General features: G+C 42.1%; 1 protein-coding gene across 3 annotated transcripts in view; it reads right to left on the bottom strand.

Annotated features, from left to right (window-relative positions):
• The window catches only part of FBLN2 (fibulin 2), a 187810-nt gene that overhangs the window by 23573 nt on the left and 144208 nt on the right, over positions 1 to 20029 (bottom strand). For 2 of the 3 annotated variants that reach the window (XM_054034201.1, XM_054034200.1), the window contains exons 6-9: positions 15196 to 15402; positions 9615 to 9731; positions 9088 to 9189; positions 6414 to 6554 (exon numbers count right to left, since the gene is read on the bottom strand). In XM_054034201.1, the coding sequence (XP_053890176.1) occupies positions 6414 to 6554; positions 9088 to 9189; positions 9615 to 9731; positions 15196 to 15402 (567 nt within the window). The remainder of the gene's footprint in view (positions 1 to 6413; positions 6555 to 9087; positions 9190 to 9614; positions 9732 to 15195; positions 15403 to 20029) is intronic. The other variant, XM_054034202.1, reaches the window with a different exon arrangement.

Genomic DNA, 20029 nt, shown 5'->3' on the forward strand with positions numbered 1-20029 from the left:
TCCCAGATATGTACAGCATGGGTCACACCATCACCTTGCAAAGCCCCAAAACCTGAGCAGATATTACAAAATGTATAAAGCTGATTTTTCTGGTCGCAGCAGAAGACGGCCACAGTCAAAAATTTTAGACACCAATCTTGCCCACACTTGTTCGTAACGTTACACCTGTGAACAGCCCCAGTGGAACTGTTCATGTGCATGAGGTAGTCACATGTGTAAGTTTGTGCAGGAGCATTGGAGTTTCTCTGTTTATTTCTTATGTTTTTATTTGTTGTTCTTCAAGTGCTTCATGCTGACTTTCCAAAGTGAGGAGATCAGTCCCTAACAATGCATCTGCAGTTATGTACCATGAACTGGGCACCCTTTTGACAATCCCGCAAGCCATCTACATGCAGAATTTCTTCTGAGCTCAATGCAACTTCAGCATACAATGGGATTGCAGGATTAGGCCCATGAATGGTTTACAGAGTTATTTCCTCTGTGCACTTCATTGACAGGCTTCAAAATTTTCACAAAACTTCATTTGAAAAAAACAAAACTGCTTGAATGGATTTGATGTGATTTTTAAATTTTAAACAACTATTCCCACAAATAGCCATTTATGGCATGTAACTTCTAGGGCCAAATCCAATCAGTCTTTCCATTTAATGGGCTCTGGATCTGGGCCCTTAACTTGCTACAGTTTCTCTGAGACAAAGAAAATGTTCTCATATAAACACATTAGACGATATCATACTGTATCATGTGAACTTAGCTACTTCTGTATACATTGTTAAAGGAGAAAAATGTAGAGTGGCAGGTGGGCAATGTTTGAAACACTCCACACGGTTAGCGGGTGTCACTCCTCTGAGGAAAGGGTTAGGTGGGCTCTGCCCAAAAAAGTGTTCTGCAAAATATTATTTCCCCCTCCCCCATTTTTGTCCAAATTACATTTTTTTTTCAAAAATTCCTCAACCCTGGACAAACAAGTGGAGCTTGCTGGAATATTGTCAATTAAATGAAATGTTGTTGAAGCCAAAACATTTTGCAGAGACGTTTTGGTTTTGGTCAAGTCTTCATCAAAAGTTGTTTTGTTTGTTTTAAGAGAGATACTTACGCTCTACAAGCAGGTGGTTAGGGCCCTGGCCTGGGATGTAGGAAACCCAGGGTAATCCCCACTCAGCATGATCTGTCATGAAATACTCTGCTCTGAATCTGGCCAAGCAGGGGCTTGAACTGGATTTCCCACATCCCAAGCCAGAGTTCTAACCACCAGGTTACAGAGTACCCACAACATTCAGAAAATTCTGTTTTTGCAAAAATGTTTAAATGTTGGGTTTTGTTTTGATATAGAATTAAAAGAAAAAATTCAAAACCATGATAGTGGTCATAAAACAGAATTGTCATCCTCCACTCTGCTCAACAAACAAGTTCCTCTCTGTTCATCTCCCTTGCGTGGGAATGGAGAGGGATCAGGCCCCACATACACCTCTACCCCCGATATAACACAAATTTGGATAGAACGTGGTAAAGCAGTGCTCCCGGGGGGGCAGGGCTGCGCACTCCAGTGAATCAAAGCAAGTTCAATATAACGCGGTTTCACCTATAATGCGGTAAGATTTTTTGGCTCCCGAGGACAGCGTTATATCGAGGTACAGGTGTACTAACGGGACTTACAGAAAAATGGCTGAGCTATGCTCCATGCAAATGCAGAGGGGGGAAGGGGTAGTGATGGGTAGTCTGTTTGTTGCTTCTGGATCCTGAGACCAATTTGCACAGGCCCAGAATGCTGGCACTAATTAGAGAAGCCTCTGAACTCCCCAGAATTTCCAACGCCATTCTGGCATTTTGGGATTGTTGGCATAGGTATGCCCTGACCACGCACCTGTCCTGCTGTTCCTGCAGACGTGCCCTCTGGCACCAGGGCTAGCAAGAGAGCTGCTATGGTGGTTCTGTACCACCCAAAGATTCACTTACCCTGGGAGAATCCTCCAGGGGACGATTAAGCCAGCTTTAACACTGGTTGCTGCTACCAGAATGATGCAAAACAGATGGAGTGGTCACGAGGATCTTGCCCAATATATTTTTTAGACCAGGCCAATCTCTCCTTCTTTATGGATTATCCATAAAATTAGGGGTGGTTGGTAACCCTGCTCTCCTCACTACTCTGAGAACCACTCATCACCTCCCTAAGGTGCTTGACCTAGCACCAGAAAATCTGAGCCAGGTTTTCACTAATCACATAAAATTAATTCCTGCTGTTGGACCAAATATTGTCTCGGCTTCAGTCAGCAGCTGTCAGAAAAACAGGAGGAGGGAAAAAACCTCACAGCCACAAGAATAAGGGAGAAAGAGAGAGTTGCAAAGAAAACGAGAAAAATACTTTGGAAAGGTATCACAGATTAGAATGATAGAGTTATTTATTTGCTCTTTCAGAGATCCCACATCATTGCTGAAATGTGTTTGTGGGCTAGGAACAGAAAAGTGGTTTGCATTGCCACCAGTAACAATTCAGTATTCTTGTCATCAGTCAAAACACCCTTGAGTAGATTGAAGCTTTATGCAAAGTTGTGTGTGTGTGTGTGTGTGGCTAGTCTCACCATCCTATACTGCAGGTCAGTAAAATCTGGAATGATGTGGTCATAGGACAACACTTATTTTTTCCCCTGGAACTACTGTTTAAAATAGGAAACTTCACATGACATCAGTGTTTGTTTCTTGTGTCTCAGAAGCCACCTTAGCTGCAAAGTGATATTGGCAAAGACCTGGTAGCTGATTTTCTTGGGTTTGTTTGTTCAATTTAGTTGTGGTTGGTATTTTTTTGTTTTTTGTTTTACATAATTTACAGTAAATTAGCATTTTTACACATGCTTATAAATGGTCAGTGCAGGTTTTTTAGGTGTTCTGCAGTGCTCAAGAATTCTTTTGTCTCTTTAAATTACATCAGCTCAAATTTGTTTTATGGAACACATCTGTTTTATTTAGAATGGTTGTTCCTTTTGCAACTGCCCGTCCAACCTCTTGGTCGTTCTGGTCGTGTGCAGTCCCTGTGGTGCATAAATAAAGTGTTCACTTACTGTGTACTCAGAGAGGGGGGAAAGTTTGGATGGGAAACAGCAAAGAAAATGGCATTTTGCGCTCTGCACGTGTAAATAGGAGTGAATCACATGGAAAGGAGCCTGTGTGTGTGTGTGTGTGTGTGTGTGTGTGTGTGTGTGTGTGTGTGTGTGTGTTGAATCAGACTTTAAACTGCCAATAGAAACAACCCCATTAAAAACACACCTCACCACCTGATTCTTATCTTTGGTAAACATGGAGCTTTCAAAAGTAAAGAAATTATAATATGCATTCAAACAAGCTTCACAGAGGAGGTGTTTGCATGCTGTTTAAACAGCTGGTGGCTCTTCCTGTTCCTGACTGACTTTCAGGAATTTTAGAAATCTGCTCCTGAATGCACCTGGAATTTTAATCTGCTACAATTTGACTCAAGGAAATTCAAGGGAAAATATATTGGCTGTTCTATTGTAGTGTACGGATAGTCCCTCCCCCCCGATATACATACACATTGACATTAAAAAAATTAAAACCATTTTCAGACACAGTATTGAACGCACGGTTCATTTGTCCCAGATAGTTCAAGATGGAACACAAAAGCAGTTAGCTTGCAAAGGATTCTTTAGGCAACATGGCTGTAGCGAGAGGCTGAAATGGCAGCTCAACAAATTAGAAACCACAATATATTTGTGGCTTTTCTGTTTGACTAGAAAAGTTAGAAAAATGTTAAATATGGCAAATGTTCTCCATGCACGTACAGTAAAGATGTGTGCAAGTACAGGAAGCAGATATTCAATGTGTACCTATTCAAAGTTACACTAGTCTCAAAACTTCCTTGTCTCTTTTACCATGGTACTTGTAGCTATCTGAACTGTAGCAGAGAAATCCAGCACTTCATTATTTAGCCCGGGAACAAGGGAAGTTTTTTTGCTTCACAAATGAGTTTTTCCTTCCGCGCGTGCATCACTTTAATAACAAACACATTAAGTGTGTTTCAAAATTGCCATAGTATCTTTTACTTATGTCGGCTAGGGGAACACCTTGTTATAACACCATGGAGGGGGGAGGGGAGTCATAAGAGGTTGAAAAGTGAAAAGGATTATAGTACCTGGGATACCCTTGCAAAGGGGTATATAAGTCAATGGAAAACATTCATTAATTTAACTTCAAACCACTCCTGTGTGAGGCAGGAAAATACTGTTGTCCCTTACTTTACAGATGAGGCTATTAAGACATAGTGACATAACCAAGATTTTCACATGTAGGAACCTAAAATGAGGCTACAAAATTTCTTTTAGGCTCCTTAAATAACATAGCTGATTTTCAGAAGTGTTGTGTATCCAGCAGCTTCCATTAAGGCTATGGGAGCTGCTGAGTGCTAAGCACTTCTGAAAAAAGTGGCCCTGGGCACACAGGAAGAACATGGTGAAGCACAGAACATCATCTGCCTCCCAGTTCTGGGTTTTAACCCTAAAATATCCTTCCTTCCCAGTGATGTTGTGCTAATCATTTCATTATTTAATCTAAACTATTATTATATTTAGATAAATAAATCAATCAGTACAGTAACTCCTCACTTAACGTTGTTTCATTGTTACTTTGCTGATCCATTAGGGAACATACTCATTTAAAGTTATGCAATGCTCCACTCTTAGGTTGTTTGGCTGCTTGCTTTCTCCACAGCTGAGGCAGGAGGGAGGGGGGAGGAGCAAGGATTTGGTGCGCAGGCTCCCCCCCCCCCCGCCCCTGAACCCTGCAAGCCAGCTGATTGCCCCGGGCAGGAGGGAGGAGCGAGGACTCGGTGCGCCTCCCCCCTCCCTCCCCTCCTTCCTGCCAGCAGCAATCAGCTGGCTTGCGGTGTTTTGGAGGGGGGAGGATGAGGACTCGGTGCGCAGGCTCCTCTTCCCTCCCCTGCCTCCCAAATGTGGCAATCAGCTAGCTTGTGGCATTTAGAAGGGAAGGGAGGGAGGGAGGGGGGAGGAGCCAAGATGCAGTGAGTGAAGTAAAGGGGGAGGAGGTGGGGGAGGAGAAGAGGCGGATCATGGGTGGGGGTTTGGGGGAAGGGGTGAAGTGGGCCGGCTCAGGGTTGAGCCCCCCGTGCCTGGTGCTTGCAGAGTAGGGGAAGCTGCCCTGAAACCTAACCCCCCCATTTACATTAATTCTTATGGGGAAGTTGGATTCGCTTAACATCGTTTCACTTAAAGTCGCATTTTTCAGGAACATAACTACAACGTTAAGTGAGGAGTTATTGTATTTCAAAAAAATCTAGAAAAGAAATCCATATCTGAACATCTGAAAAGCCAGGATGGAAGTAGATTTGTTTGCATTCCTGAACTTTGACATGGTTATTATTAGGGCCATTTTCCTGCCTGCTCCCTCCTGCTTCATGCCACATGATGCTCAGTAATAAAAGGAGATCACCGAGCACTAGAGGAAAGGAAAACAGCGAAGCTCTGATGCTGCAGGGTTGAACTTGATTCAGTACACGATGCTATAAACAAGATTACAGGGCAGTCAAGGACGGGAAGAGAGAAGGAAAATAATGACTTGTCTACAAGTGATATTATAGTCACAAGTGGCAGTGATTTTCAAGTGTCATTAGTGATTTCCAAGGCTTCAATTTTTGAATGGCTAACTCTAGACACTTTAAGAGGGTCTAATTTGCAGAGGTGAGTGCACAGCATTTCTGAAAATTAGGCCTCTGAGATATCTCTAGTTTGGTATGTGAAAATCAAGTCATTTTAAAAAAGTAGGCCATAGCTTTTCGTAAGCAAGTAAAACCCTATTAAATGACAGAATAGTGGTAACAACTGATTATTGTCCCACTGAAGATTATAAACCAGGGATGTTGTAACAAGATGTTGAAGTATTTGACTTTTATTCTTACAATATCGGTGGGAGATCTGTGGGTTAATCTGAGTATCAAATATTCCATTGTTTCGGAATGCATTTTCTACAGAAGCTTTGTTGCCTGGATTTTCGCACGTTTCATGAGATAAATTTATCAAGCTCTTGTGCCAAAGCCCCAAACCTAAAGCAGCAGAATTCACCCCGTCCAGAAAGGTCAAGACCATTCTATGCTAAGTCCAATTTAACTGTCAACTGAATTTCTGCTTTTCATAACTGCATGAACCTTAATGACTTTCTAGCTGAATAATATGCATCCTGAGAATGTATTGTTAGGGGAAAAGCCAAATGGCACAAGAACACACAATGGTAAAAATCATTGAGTGCGTGGTACACATGTGTTTTTACTAACTCACATTGAAATGTCATATGCAAAGATGGCCAGAGAGCCTTTTAGCACAAATGGTTTAAATGCATTGCGCAGCATGAAGAATTATGATGCTTCAATGAATGGCTTACACCTATCATCTTACCAACACATTTTCTATGCCTGTTGAGTATAAAGCCCTCTGCACAGATCACCCTGTGGTTGACACAGTAGAATGATCCCAATGTGTTCATACAGAATTGGCTTCTGGAACAACTGTGAGCACCTGTAAGGCACTCATCCAGGTCTATATCAACATGTTGCAACCAAAAGGGAAAAATAGAATTCTATTAGCTTTGTTCCTGAAATGATACAAGATTTCTTTCACAGTGGAGCTATTTAAATACAGTGTGTTGGCGTCATCATGTTAGTATCATATTACAATTTAAGCAGAGCATTATGTTCAGTGCAAAGGATACAATTAACTTTCCAAATTTTACCATGGTTGCCTACAGATAATCATCTCAACACTGACATTGGTGAAACAAGCTAAACTCCATCATGACTAGATTTAAATAAGGGCTTGGCTTACACTGGCGCTTTACAGCGCTGCAACTTTCTGGCTCAGGGAGGGTGAAAAAACACCCCCCTGAGTGCAGCAAGTTACAGCGCTGTAAAACGCCAGTGTAAATAGTGCCCCAGCGCTGTAAGCTAATCCCCTCGTGGAGGTGGAGTACCTCCACTTGCGACCACACTTGCACTTCAAAGCGCTGCCGCGGGAGCGCTCCTGTGGCAGCGCTTTGAAGTTTCGAGTGTAGCCACAGCCTAAGGATTCAGAGGGAATAATTTATCCCAGGATTTTAACCTCTTGTTTTTGTTCAGAATTTCTAGGGTTTCCTTGATTTAGGCTGAGTCAACTGATAATCAATAGCATTCGAGAATCTATGTTTTTTAAAATATTAACCCTGTGGATTGATTGGGAACAGTTCTCTGTGAGAGTTCAGAAGATGCTATCCAACCTTGGTTGGTTAGTTATGATTGATCAGATATTTATTATTGATCGATAAGGAAAGTAAGACACAGGAGATCGTGTCAGTTCCATGACTGGAGGATTGTACAAGTACTTCCTATGTGAATATTCAGATGTGTAAATTTAAAATTCAGATTCTGTGAATAATCATGATGTGACTTTTGAAACTCACTGTTTGTAAATACCTAGGACAGATTATTCAGATGGTGTAAAGTCCAGGGAGCGGTGCTGATTTATATCAGCTGAAGATCTGGGCCATTTATGCCAGTGAAACTCAGATCATTCAAGTGTTCCAGTACAGCAAACACAAAAAGGCCAGTGAAAATTCATCTAAAGATTCAGGTGAATATTCACAGATTTCCCCCGCCCCACTATTTGCCCAGCACCAACCATGACAAAACCCATTTCACATATGCATTGTAGTTGTAGCCGTATTGGTCTCAGGATAATAGCGAGACAAAGTGGGGGAGGGAATATCTTTTATTGGACCAACCTCTGTTGGTGAGAGAGACAAGCTTTTGAGCCACACAGAGCTCTTCTTCAGGTCTGGGAAAGGAACTCCTAGCATCACAGCAAAACGCAAGGTGGAACAGGTTGTTTAGCATAAGTAGTTAGTACATATTGTAAGGGACCAATCAAGGTAGAGTGATCCGTTAACACCTGTGCATTGATAGGACAAAAAGAGAGTGGTAGTGGGTTACAGATTGTTTTAGTTGTTTGATGATACCCCATATGGGTTCCAGCATGGGGTGGAGAGCGTCTCCTGCTGAGACAGCACTGTCCAGACTGGCACTTTTGACGGTGAAGCTTATATAGGTCAGGGGTGTGTTTTTTCACACCCGTGATCAACAAAAGTTTTATTGACAAAAGGGCTACTGTAGACAAAGCCCTAACGATTTATGGCTTATTACAACAACCTGTAACCCATTATCTCCCTCTTTTTGTCCTATGGCTGCAGAGGTGTTAATGGGCCACTCTACTGCAAAAGTTTGTCTCTCTCACCAACAGAGGTTGGCCAATGAAAGATATTACCTCAGCCACCTTGTCTCTCTAAAACCCATTTCAGTCATTTACAAATGCCTCTTCTATTATATAACTTCCCACAGTGAAAATAACCCTTCCATACAAACTTGGCTTGAAGGATGGAGTTCACTCCTCCACCTGTAGAGAGAATGCAGATTTGCAGCAGAGCCTCTCTTGGCTTCCATGCTAGCTCACAGGCTGGAACGGTAGCCTCTGCCACTTCACAACTTCATTGCCGAATGTCAGTGCCACCGGATTTGTGCTGTTGTAGATCCCATGGCCCAGGCCCCAACTGCTTTTGCTTGGAGGCCCCCCTCCAATGACATGCAAGGCGTGTATAGGCCCCACTCCTCCAACCTGAACAACTCCAATACAAGACTTAGGTAAAGCAAAAGGTGAATTTTACATTTAGTGAAAAAGGGATAGTAATAAGGTCTTATGTTTTAACAAGAGGTATGGTCTGACCAATCTTAACTACTTTGCCATGCGCGCAGTCAGGGAATGCATCTTTAAACACCACAGTGGAAATGGCTAACCAGGCAATTTTTCAAATGACCTGACAGATGTTGTAAGTGATATGTCTGAGGTGCTCAAACACTTTTAGCATCCCTCGTACGATCTGGTTTTAAGTACAGTAAAGTTAAGACTCTACTACTACCTGTAGTTAGCAATACCAAAAATCATAGGCTCTTAGAGAAATGTCCATGAGGCTCCCAAGACTAATGGGACCCATATAATGTGTCTTCAGTCTATTATCTCAGTGGAAACACCTTAAACACCTACTCACCTTCACAGGAAATGCCATCAGCCATGAGAGCATATCCACTTAAACAAGAGCACACAGCATTTCCTTCCACAATATTACAGATGTGCTTGCAGGGGCCATTATCTAGACAAAGCAAAGTTTCAAACATTTTAAAATTCAACACAAAAGTCATTTAAAGAGCTTCATTCACCCAAGTATAAACTGTGTAAATGAACAATCTCTTCTGGTAACCTTAATAACTACTTACCATCCTTCTATTATACTCAAATACACCTGTGTGGTTCCTAACTGTGTTACTTAAATTATCCTGCACTGCTCTTCTGCTTAAACTAACCTAAATAGCAAGTGTGTAATAACCTTGAAATTAGAGTCTAACCTCAGATTACCTCAGCACATTCCTCCTGACAATCCTCTAAACTCCTCAGGCTAATACCAGAGGTAACTTATGTATGGATGTGCACGGAAATGAAATCAGCCAAGGGAATTGCATTCCAGCCTTGTAAACATTCCTAAACCATCTGTGTCTCCAGCTTGTCTGTCATACATACCTTTACACGTATTTTGTTCTACTTGTAAAGTCTTAATAGTGGCAGGCTGAATATTAGAGGCTTCTGGAGCAATGGTGGCTTCCACTCCTAAGTCAGTGTTTTGGCCATCATCAATATCTGTGAACATGTACAAAAACAAATATTACACCACATCTCTCAAGTGCCAGAAGCAAAGATTCCAAGTCAGACCTTTCATTCACTTATGCTACTTTCTATCACCTATAAAGATACATTTTCAGATGACTCCATAACTTCTCCTGCAAAATTTATGAAGGCACTGAGTTGATATTTGTGATCTTAAAACATATTGTGTACAAGCAATTGTCCATGTAGCACACACACATGCAGAGGGTTGGATGCATAAATGGATATGCTCCAGAATTAGCAGGCAGGGTTGCCTGCTGTAAATTTCTTCCACCAAATTAAATTTTTCTTGTAGGTGTCAACATCTAATTAATCACTTAATAGTTTATGATTTAAGCCTTGGATTGTTGCCCTGCCACGAAGCCAATGTTCTTGTTTTAATTCTTAGGGTAAACTGCATGGTTAATATATAAAAATATACATGGTCTTCAAACATATGCCGTATATTCTACTAAAATGTAAATGAAAATAATACATCCACTGTTGTAGGCACAGTATGCAAGAGAATAACATCCAAATAGGCAAGTAGGAGTTTTGGTGACTAACATCTATCATTTCCCTTAAGTTTCTAAAAAGCTTTAAAGGAATTACAGCAGATCTAAACTAGTGTTCTGCTCTGTTATATCAACAGGAGCAAACCAGTTTGTGTGTGTTCTCTTTTTGTGCCTAAGCTGAACAAGGCCGAGTTCTGCCCTGAGATGTACAACTCCTGCTGGCTTCAGCAGAAATGGTAACACACATCTGAGCACACAATATAACCCACTGGGTGTATGGCAATGAAAGATGACTGCCCAGGATTACTGCATGGGGATTTTCCATAAAAATCACAGGTATGAAAGATGCAGAGGCATGAGGCAAGAGCAGGAAAACTTCATGTGGTATATCCCAATTAGATTTCCCAGTGTCAGAAAATAAGGCAAGAGATATAGAGGTGTCTGATCCAGCTAGATTTCCTGCCATGAGGGTAAGCCAACCCAGCTTAGAAAAATAAAAGGCACATTTTGTCTGAACTAAGACATCACTGATTAATACTCTGTAAAAACAGAGATTTTCTTTTTTCAAAATATTAACAGGAAAATGTAAATTAAAAGAAAAAAAAATCAGGGTTCTGCAGAGAGTTCAGTGGGATTATCCATACCTGAAAGTCCATTGGGGGACAGAGGAGACAGACATATAAAACATGATGGGTTTGTTAGACACCACGTCAGGGGGAAATATTAAACAGGAGGAATAAGAACTCCAGTAGGAGCACTGAGAACTATGGCAGGGAAGAATGGAGATTAGCCAGACATCCAACTACATGCATGTCTCTTCTTCCTGCGTAGCCAGGTGTAATCAAAGGCCCTTGCCTCATGCACTACATCTTCCCCTTGCCCAGCATGAAAAAAAGACATGTGTAGTGCTGGATGAGGAGATATTCACAGGGTACTATGGCCAGAAAGAGAAAATAGGAAGATGCCATCCATGGCTATTAGATAGCCAACAGGACATCTGGTGGTGCATTGCAACCTGGAAAGGCAACGAAGCATTCTTCCTAAACTCACGCAAAACGTGGAGAGGAGCTATATAATCTTGCTTATAGTGCAGCAGTTTGAATGGAATATTGGTGTAGAGGCCCTGTCCCAGCTCCACCATCTCTGTGTCCCACAGCTTGGGCTCTTTTAGCATTGACCAGCATACGGAACTAATGTTACTGCATGCCTAATGCAGACCCAGCCTTCCCTTAGGAATTTGAAGATTGTATCATCCTGGACTGAGGGTAAAATTTTCAAAAGCACCTAAGTGACTTAGGAACCTTATTCTCATTTTCAGAAGTGATTTAAGCCCTTAGGAGCCTAAGTTCCATTGATGTTCAGTGAGAATTAGGATCTTAAGGGTCAGATTTTCAAAGGTATTTAGGAACCTAAAAATGCAGATAGGTGCCTAGTGAAATTTTCAAAAGTGCCTAGACAACAGTTTGCATCTTTAGGCACCTAAATACCTTCATGATCTGGTCCTATTTGCCTAAGTCACTTTTGAAAATGGGATTTGGGCTCCTACATCACATTGACACTTTTGAAAACGTTAACCTGAATGACTACAGTGCTTTGTAGATTTTACATATCATCTTAATTTATTTTAAGCCTTCCTTCTAATCATCTAGGAAGTCACTGATGAGGAAATAATGATGTCTGGAAAATGGTATGCCAATATACGACTTCCCACTTCTCGTAGGACATTTTTATTGGTTACGATGAAAACTATAAGTTAAATAGACACTGAATTTGATCACATACATTTTAAAGAAGAAGAGTCCACTTTAAAATAGAAGCGCCAGAAAAAAAGATTTGTCAAGGAAGTGGTTTGCATATTAAATGTGTTACTGTTCTTGAATAGATATGGGCAAACTATTTACTGTATAATATAAAGACCCATCCACCTTTCACTGAAAGCTCCAAACAAACCGATTTAGAGTACATTAGCAAAAGTTCATTCAACTATTTTCACCATTGCATCTCATTTATAGTCACTAAGGTTTGATCTGAGGAACTTCACTCAAAATTGTGGGTGCTCAGCACCAATCATATTTCCTAATATACCTATTGTGACGGCACAAGGCCAGAAGGCTATAGTAAAGTAATGGGAAACAGATATATTAGCCACAGGCTAAACAAATCCCTGTTACCAGGATAAGCAAATGGCAGCTGCTCCAGGTCAATTAAGACACCTGGGACCAATTAAGATCTTTCCAGAAGGCAGGCAGGACAGCTAGGTTGATTGGGACACTTGAAGCCAATCAGGGGTTGGCTGAAACTAGTTAAAAACCTCCCAGCTAGTCAGGTGGGCGCATGTGTCAGGAGCTGTAGGAGGAAGCTGCGCTGTTGGAGAGACTGAGCAGTACAAACCATAACAGGCACAAGGAAGGAGGCCCTGAGGTAAGGGTGAAGTGGATCTTGAGGAAGTGGGGGCTGCTGTGGGGAAGTGGCCCAGGGAATTGTATGCATCCTGTTTCTAAAAAGTCAGCTACTATAGCTGATACTATTAGGGTCCCTGGGCTGGAGCCCAGAGTAGAGGGAAGGCCCAGGCTCCCCTTTTTGCCCCCCTATTAATCATGGAGACTGGGAGACAACAGAGACTGTGCAAGGGAGGGTAGCTTCTCCTCACCTCCCTTGCTGGCTTATGATGAAAATGGCTCAGTAGGCTGTGATCCTTGCCTCTAGAGAGAGAAGAGCTACGTGGAGTGTCACAGTGAGCCTCTGAGGCTAGCGAAATCTGCCAGGAAATGAGGGACCCACAGAGACAAGGACAGAGCTTTGTAACACTATGGGCTTCAGCCAGGATTGGAAGCACCAATGAGATGATGTTCTCTCTTTACTGGCAGTCTGACTAGAAGTAGCGATCACCAAAAATCTTATAAGAACCCATCATCAAGTCAAATCCCAAAGGGAGACAGCCTCCCTGCAGATCGAGCACCACCTGGATCAATCTCTAGCTCGGTCCTTGAGATGGTGTATCTGGATGACCCGATTGGCCCTTTCACAAGGTTTCATTGGTCATTTTCAGAGCTCAGTGGCAGAGAAACTCTTGATCATTTCAGCTCCAGGACAACTGACCACAAAGTCGCAGGTGGTCAGCTTCAGCATAAACACCCTCATGAAGTGTACGCACCATTTCTGGAAAGTTCATCCCCAAAAGTTTTCTAAATCTAAGTTTACAGACCCAAGATGTTAAAAAAAGAATTGAAATTAAATCCAAAAAATAAAACTCAGCACTAATTCTGCACACAGCAACACTTATCTATGTGGCTTTATGTACAGCAGTCTTGCAAAACTGCCATGAAAATTTACCACCAGACACAAAATCTATTACCCACCACCATGCTTCTGATGGTGTTGGTGGCAGGATCAAACAAACAATTAAATTTGATCCAGGCGAGAAGGTGAACTAAATTTTGCAAGGCTGAAGTACAGAACTGTTTCTATTACCACTTCTGTATCAGACTCCTTCCACAGAATTTAATATAAACAAAAGAGCCGACAGCTGTAGCAAGGACATAATCAAAAAATACCTCCATGATGTAACTTTCTTAAAAGCATGGTGAGAAGAATGATATCATAAGAACTCATTATTTGAATTTGGCTGACAGTACTTGGAGTCTAAGGTTTGGCAAACATTGGATGCCAACATTTCTTTTGCTCGTTAAATAAATAAAGAATGTCTAAATTAAAAGCACTTGTAATTAACCTAAAGTTTTAACTTTTCAGATTAGTTGACTTGAAATCTTGCCATTAGAGAACTTTAGACATCCAAACAATTACAACACAATAGGCTTTCTTTACAAGTCTTCCACTGCATTAGGCAATGTTATATTTTATATCACTGGACAGAAGTCAATGATTGCAGAGAAAATTCAAGTTCAGGAAGCACTACCATGTGTTTGACCTTAATAAAGATTAGGTTCAATTGGAAAACTAGCCATGACATACAAAATACCTCATGTGATACATGACACTCTGCAAACGCAGATCATTACAAATCCTTTACTTTTTTCAAAGGACCCTAAAGGTGCCTTCCTCCCTTTAAGATCTTTTGAAAATTTCATCCCAACTGCATTTACTTTTACATATGTCACATTTTTTCTGTAATGTATGCAAATTTCAAAAGTTGCAGGAACATTTTTAAGAGGTTCCTCCTCTTGCTCACACTCCAACCTTTTCTGCTTCTGTATTCTGATGTGAAGTCATAATGCTAAATTTTCAAAATCATATTCATGATAAAAAGGGAATTTGAAATTATAACTGCTAAGGACACGTGAGTTTGGAAATGAAAAAATTAGTCACATCCTCAGTTTGAACATCAGGCTGGATCTTTTTAGAAGGATCAGGTTTGGTTCAGACTATTAGTTTCTACTTCCAACTACTCTCTTGGAACCTTTAAAGAATTGTTCAGAGTGGTACTAAGGAAACCCAGCACAAGAAAGTGTAGAATGAATAGCTGAAATTTTTCAAAGCAAGCTTGGATATTAAGACGTGTATCTTCCATTCTTAATGGAGCCTTCAATTCTTAGTGGAAGATACAGGTCTAACCCCCGTAGATAACTTTGAAAAGCTTCTCAACCAATATCAGGAAAAGATCCCTGACTGAGAACTATCAGACCCAAGACAAGTGGTGGAAGCTCCATTGCTTGGGTCACTTAAAGAGAGATAAAGACTAGACAACATATCTGAGGGAATAATCCTGCTTATCTAGTTGCTATGATTTCCTGTTTTCCTTGGAAAAACTCTCTCTCTCTCTCTCACTCTCTCCAACATTTAATTCACACTTTGTTCTAGATAGTATGAGACTAAATAAAAAGTCAGATTAAAGCTGGACAGGTCAGTAAAGATGGCAAGGTGGGGACATTACTAGTCATGTATGGGATGACTTTTCTTTATTCCTTTCTGTCCATGTTTCTCACCTGGATTACAGCTGAGCCCATCATCTTGCAGAGTAAATCTTGGGAAACATGAACACTTGTAAGATCCCACTGTGTTGATGCACAAGTGCTGACAGAGCTCTCCAGGATAGACAAGGCACTCATCCAGGTCATCTCCAGGTAAGTTGTTAGACAGTTCAGCTTCGTTACTGATGGACAAGGCTTCATTGTGATCCTCAATTTCTGAAACTATCAACATTATAGCGTCATTAAGCAAGATAAGAGCCTAGAGAATACTGCATGTCCTGTCATTGTTGCTGTATAGTACACTATACTAGGTCATGAGGAAAAAAACCACCAGCAGACATAGTGAAACCCACCTTAAGCAGCTATTCAAGGGATTAAAAAAATATTTGCCCTAAAGAGGTGGTTCTTTAACTAAATGGCAATCACAATTGTTGTGTAAGCTTTGAGGATGCAGTTCTTTAAAGTGGCAACTGACTAAAGGGAATTGCCTCTTGGATGGTCCTTCATGCACTTCACTCTGTTTGCAAGGTCCACTATATTATTATTTGTATGGCAGTAGTGCCTAGAGGCCCCAACTGAGACAGGGGGCTGACTGTCCTAGGTTCTGTACAGAAGTACAGTAAGAGCCAGCCTCTGTCCTAAAAGCTTATAATTTAAAGAGATAAGCCAGACAAAAGAGGGGAAGGGAATCAGAAGCTCAGAGGAACAGAGTGACTTGCCCAAGCAAAAACAGAAGTTCAGCGGGAAAAGCAGAAATAGAATCCAGGTCTCTTAAGTCTCAGTCCAGTGCTCCATGCTGACTATCCCTACCTATTATAATTTCATCTAGGAGAAAGTTACTGATCTGCTTCTAGGACAGGTGCTATACCTTGACCCCACTCTTCGTCTCTCTTGTGGGCACTCTTTCTAAGCCCCAGGCCCTTAGCTGTACTTCTCTTAGGCTGGAACTCTGTGGTATATGCCACTTTTAGACTGTATCACCAGGTTACAGTACCTAGTCTCACCGACCATGTTATCCCAGCAGACCCACTGGGTTTCAGGCTTTGCTATACATTTCTCTCCAGGAGCTGTGATCAGCTGATGAACGTAGTAGTGCCTTATGACAGCTTTTTCAAAACATATATGATTTATTTATCCATAGGAACATAACAAGCACAGTGACCAGGGTTAAATGACAAAAGCCTAAATGCATTAGCCTGCAGTGGCCTTTCCTTGCCAGTTCTAGGTAGGCTCACAGCATTGGGGTAGATGAGGGCAGACTGCCCAGGAAGCCTCTACCTCTCAGTCTGATTTCCCCAGTCAGTGTCTCTCTCGTTAGTTCACTGGCTTTTTATCCATTATTTTCTTCAAAATGTATAAGTTCCTTTGCCTGATTTGTGACCCTGCACCTGGTTCAAACTGGTCTATATGTTTCTCCATAGGGGGTTGGCAGTAGCCACCCACCAAATATTGTTCCTCTGAGCCCAGCAATTGAATTAAAAGCCTAGATAGTTGGGAAAAGCTAGACTTAACTCTAAACTGGCCACAAGATAACCTTCTGAACCCACAGATATTTACACAGTATTCATAAGAATATGATCAATAATTCCCTATTCTTCAGTCATCTATCCATATATCTACTAATAATTTTAAGAAGAAACAAACATTGAGAGATAATTGGAGTAATCAGAGAAGTTTCTATTCAAGGCATTACTTCTGTAGACATGCCCTGTATGTATAGTACCAATTGAAAATGACCCACACAATTTAAAAAATCATGTTATAGTAGTATGCTGAGCATGGGTCAGAGTATTTCTTTGAGATTAATAAGCATCTGTGATCAAGGGTCTTTAGCTGCATTTAGGGTCATCTCCTCCTCCCAGCCACTTATCAAATCCTCCAGAAATGTCCCATGTCTTGATTATATTGCTTGATTTGTCCAGAGAACTCTCTCTATAAAGCTGGAAAGCTCCTGTTTGCTACCCCTGGAGAGATCATGGTCTAGGCCTTAGCAAACCTGCAGTGATGTTCCCTTTTGGATCACATCAATTTCAGTAACTTATTCTGTGGTTTGGCAAAAATAACATTCAGAAAACCTAGAGATTCTAATGCATGTTTGTGTGTGCTCAGATATTCAATGTTGCGTTCCATATAATTTCAGTAATAAGAAACAGTACTGAATATGAAACAAAGACCTTGTTTTGTTCCTAGCACCTTATGTTTTAAAATCACTGAATTCCGACTCTTTGAAAACTTTTTTTTTCAAATAAAAGCGGTCATCTGTGGGGTATTGTTATAAGAAGCATTAGTGATTATACCAAATCCTTAGCAACAGAAAAGAAATGTAAGAATGATGCCTAATGGCAACACCATTCACAGTTTATTTTATAAAAAATCCTCAGCCTACGAAGTTTAACAATAAGACAATTCCCATATTTCACTAAAGCAGGGATGCTTCAAGCCAATCAGAAAGGAGGGGAAAATGTGCTTGCTTCAGATAAGCTTAGTGTACCTACAGTAGGTGACCAACCAGTGCTCTCTTATCCTTTTTCCTATTCTTTCATCTTTGTCATTTACAAACTGCTTTGGCTGGATCAAGTGCCTGAGAGTGAACAGCAAGAGCAAAGAATCAAGCATCTAGTCATGTGCAGAGCCAGAGTTTTAAAAAAGGGCCCTGCTGAGAAGCAAGAGCAGAAGAGAATTTTCTGAAATCCTGCAGATAGTTTGAACAGATAATCCTAATGCATCAAAACTACTATTTTAACAGGTGTGTCCCTTTAAAGAGACACTGTTTATGAGCGTTCTGCTTGTGGAAGATATTTTAATTTATTACACAGAAAACATATTTATCTAGCAGATGTTTTCTTTCACCAGACCACTTCCACTTGTTGACTGGAAGTGCCTCTCATTCTAATAGGTGTAGAGTATAACGTTACTAAGGATTTAAAGGGGTTTTGTTGTATTTCTGTATGAGTTTTGGTTTGGTTCTTAGAAAAGGAGTTTCCTTTCAATAGGTCCGTTTCTTTATCAAGTATTTGTTTAAGCCGGTTCCACTAAAATGCATTACTATGCTTCCCGTTATGTAAAAGTTAATTAAATGTCAAAAAAATTGAATGCCGGGTTAATTATTTTATGCATTTTAAAAGAATAATTTATCAAGGATTAAAGTAAAATATGGTAATTCTTCAGTTAGACTTGTCAGGCCCAAATTAAGACCTTAGAGGAGAGGGAGAAGAGACAAGAGTCTTGAGTAGACTGAGGGTGGAAGCATTATGCCTACCAAGTACACGTGCAGACATAACGGGTCTAGGAGTGATGGGGCAACATCCTCACTAGTACACCATCTACCACCTCTGAAAAGATGTAACCTGTTATCCCAATGCAGCTCTCCAGGAGCCCGATTCAGCAAACCATCCCTATTTAGCATAGCACTTCAGCATGTGCTTAGCTTTCACCATTCTTAAATCCCATTAATATCAACAGGACTTAAAAGTTAAGTATGTGCTTAAGTGCTGTGCTGAAGTGGGGCACAGATGCTGTCCAGTGCCTGGCAGGGACTGGATAGGGACAATAGCCATGCCTCCAAACATCTGGCTCTGGGTATTTTGCCCTACCAGTAGCGAGCCCTCACCAAATCCACATCCATGTGCTTAGGGACAAAGACAGCTACTGTTTAGGGCTGGGAAGGGAAAGCTCCTTTCTCCCTCCCCTCAGCCACATAGTGACCTCTGCTGGGGCAACTGTGAATTACACTATAGTAAAATCACTGATTCCACACCTTCAGTGCCCCCCCCCCCCCCCCCCGCCAAGAATTTTATTGTAACAAGCCAAACAACATGTAACTATTTAAAACTGGACTAGTTAAAGCAGAAAGGCCTCAAAGGAATAGCGTTCCCCCCCAATAGCTAGAGGTGCCAAGCCTTGTCAGTTCTACTCTACACAAAGTTGACAGAAGTTGACATCACACGAGGGTGACCAAACGTTCCGTTTTTAAAGGGACAGTCCAGTATTTAAGCACTCCTGCAGATGTCCCGATCTTTCTTAAAAATGGGCAAATTGTCCCATATTTTCTGTCTCCCCCCATCAGTACTGGTAGGTCCTGCGGCTGGTCGGATCCCTGCTTGCCAGCCACCTGCCCACCATTGGTGAGTGGGAGGGTCCCATAGCCGACGATGAGAGTGGGTGTGCAAGCCTGGTGGCGGGGCAAGGCTGCAGCGCGGCGGGCTGGCTGCTCCCTCTGCTGGTCCATCAGTGCAGCCCCCGCTGCGTGCTGGCTCTCGGCCTGCAGGGCCTCGCCCCGTCCCGTTTCTGGCCAGCACTGGCTGAGTGTGGGCAGGTGCCAGGCAGCGGCTGGTTACGTATCACCTCTGCTGCCCACCCATTGGCCCTTTACGTGCTCCCCCTCTCACTGTTCTCTCCCTGCTTTTCCCCTTCACCCCTCCCAGCCCTGCTGCTCATCCATATCCCCCCCCCCCAAAAAAATCAGCAGGGCGCGTCCCACTCCCAGCACTGTGTCACTGACAGCCTGGCGGGCAGGTTCCTTTCTTCCCCCACTGCCTCTGGCTGGGCTGGCACCCCGGGAAAGCCCAAGATACTCTGGCCCAGTGTGCTGGCCAGGAGGAGCCAAAGCCCCACGCAGCACTGGCACAGAGAAGCCTCTTTGTCCCTCAGCTAAGCTCTGGAGCTGCAGCAGGGAGAAGCAATTTCCAGCCTGTTTGTGCCCCATCCCAGTGGCTCCACACAGGGCCGGCTCTAGGCACCAGCAAACCAAGCACGTGCTTAGGGCAGCACATTTTCAGGGGCGGCATTCCAGCCTTTTTTTTTTTTTTTGCTTCCGGCAGCAAAAGCCTAGAGCCGGCCCTGGCAGCAG

Source organism: Malaclemys terrapin, chromosome 7 (assembly GCF_027887155.1).
Source record: "Malaclemys terrapin pileata isolate rMalTer1 chromosome 7, rMalTer1.hap1, whole genome shotgun sequence".
NCBI lineage: Eukaryota > Metazoa > Chordata > Testudines > Emydidae > Malaclemys > Malaclemys terrapin.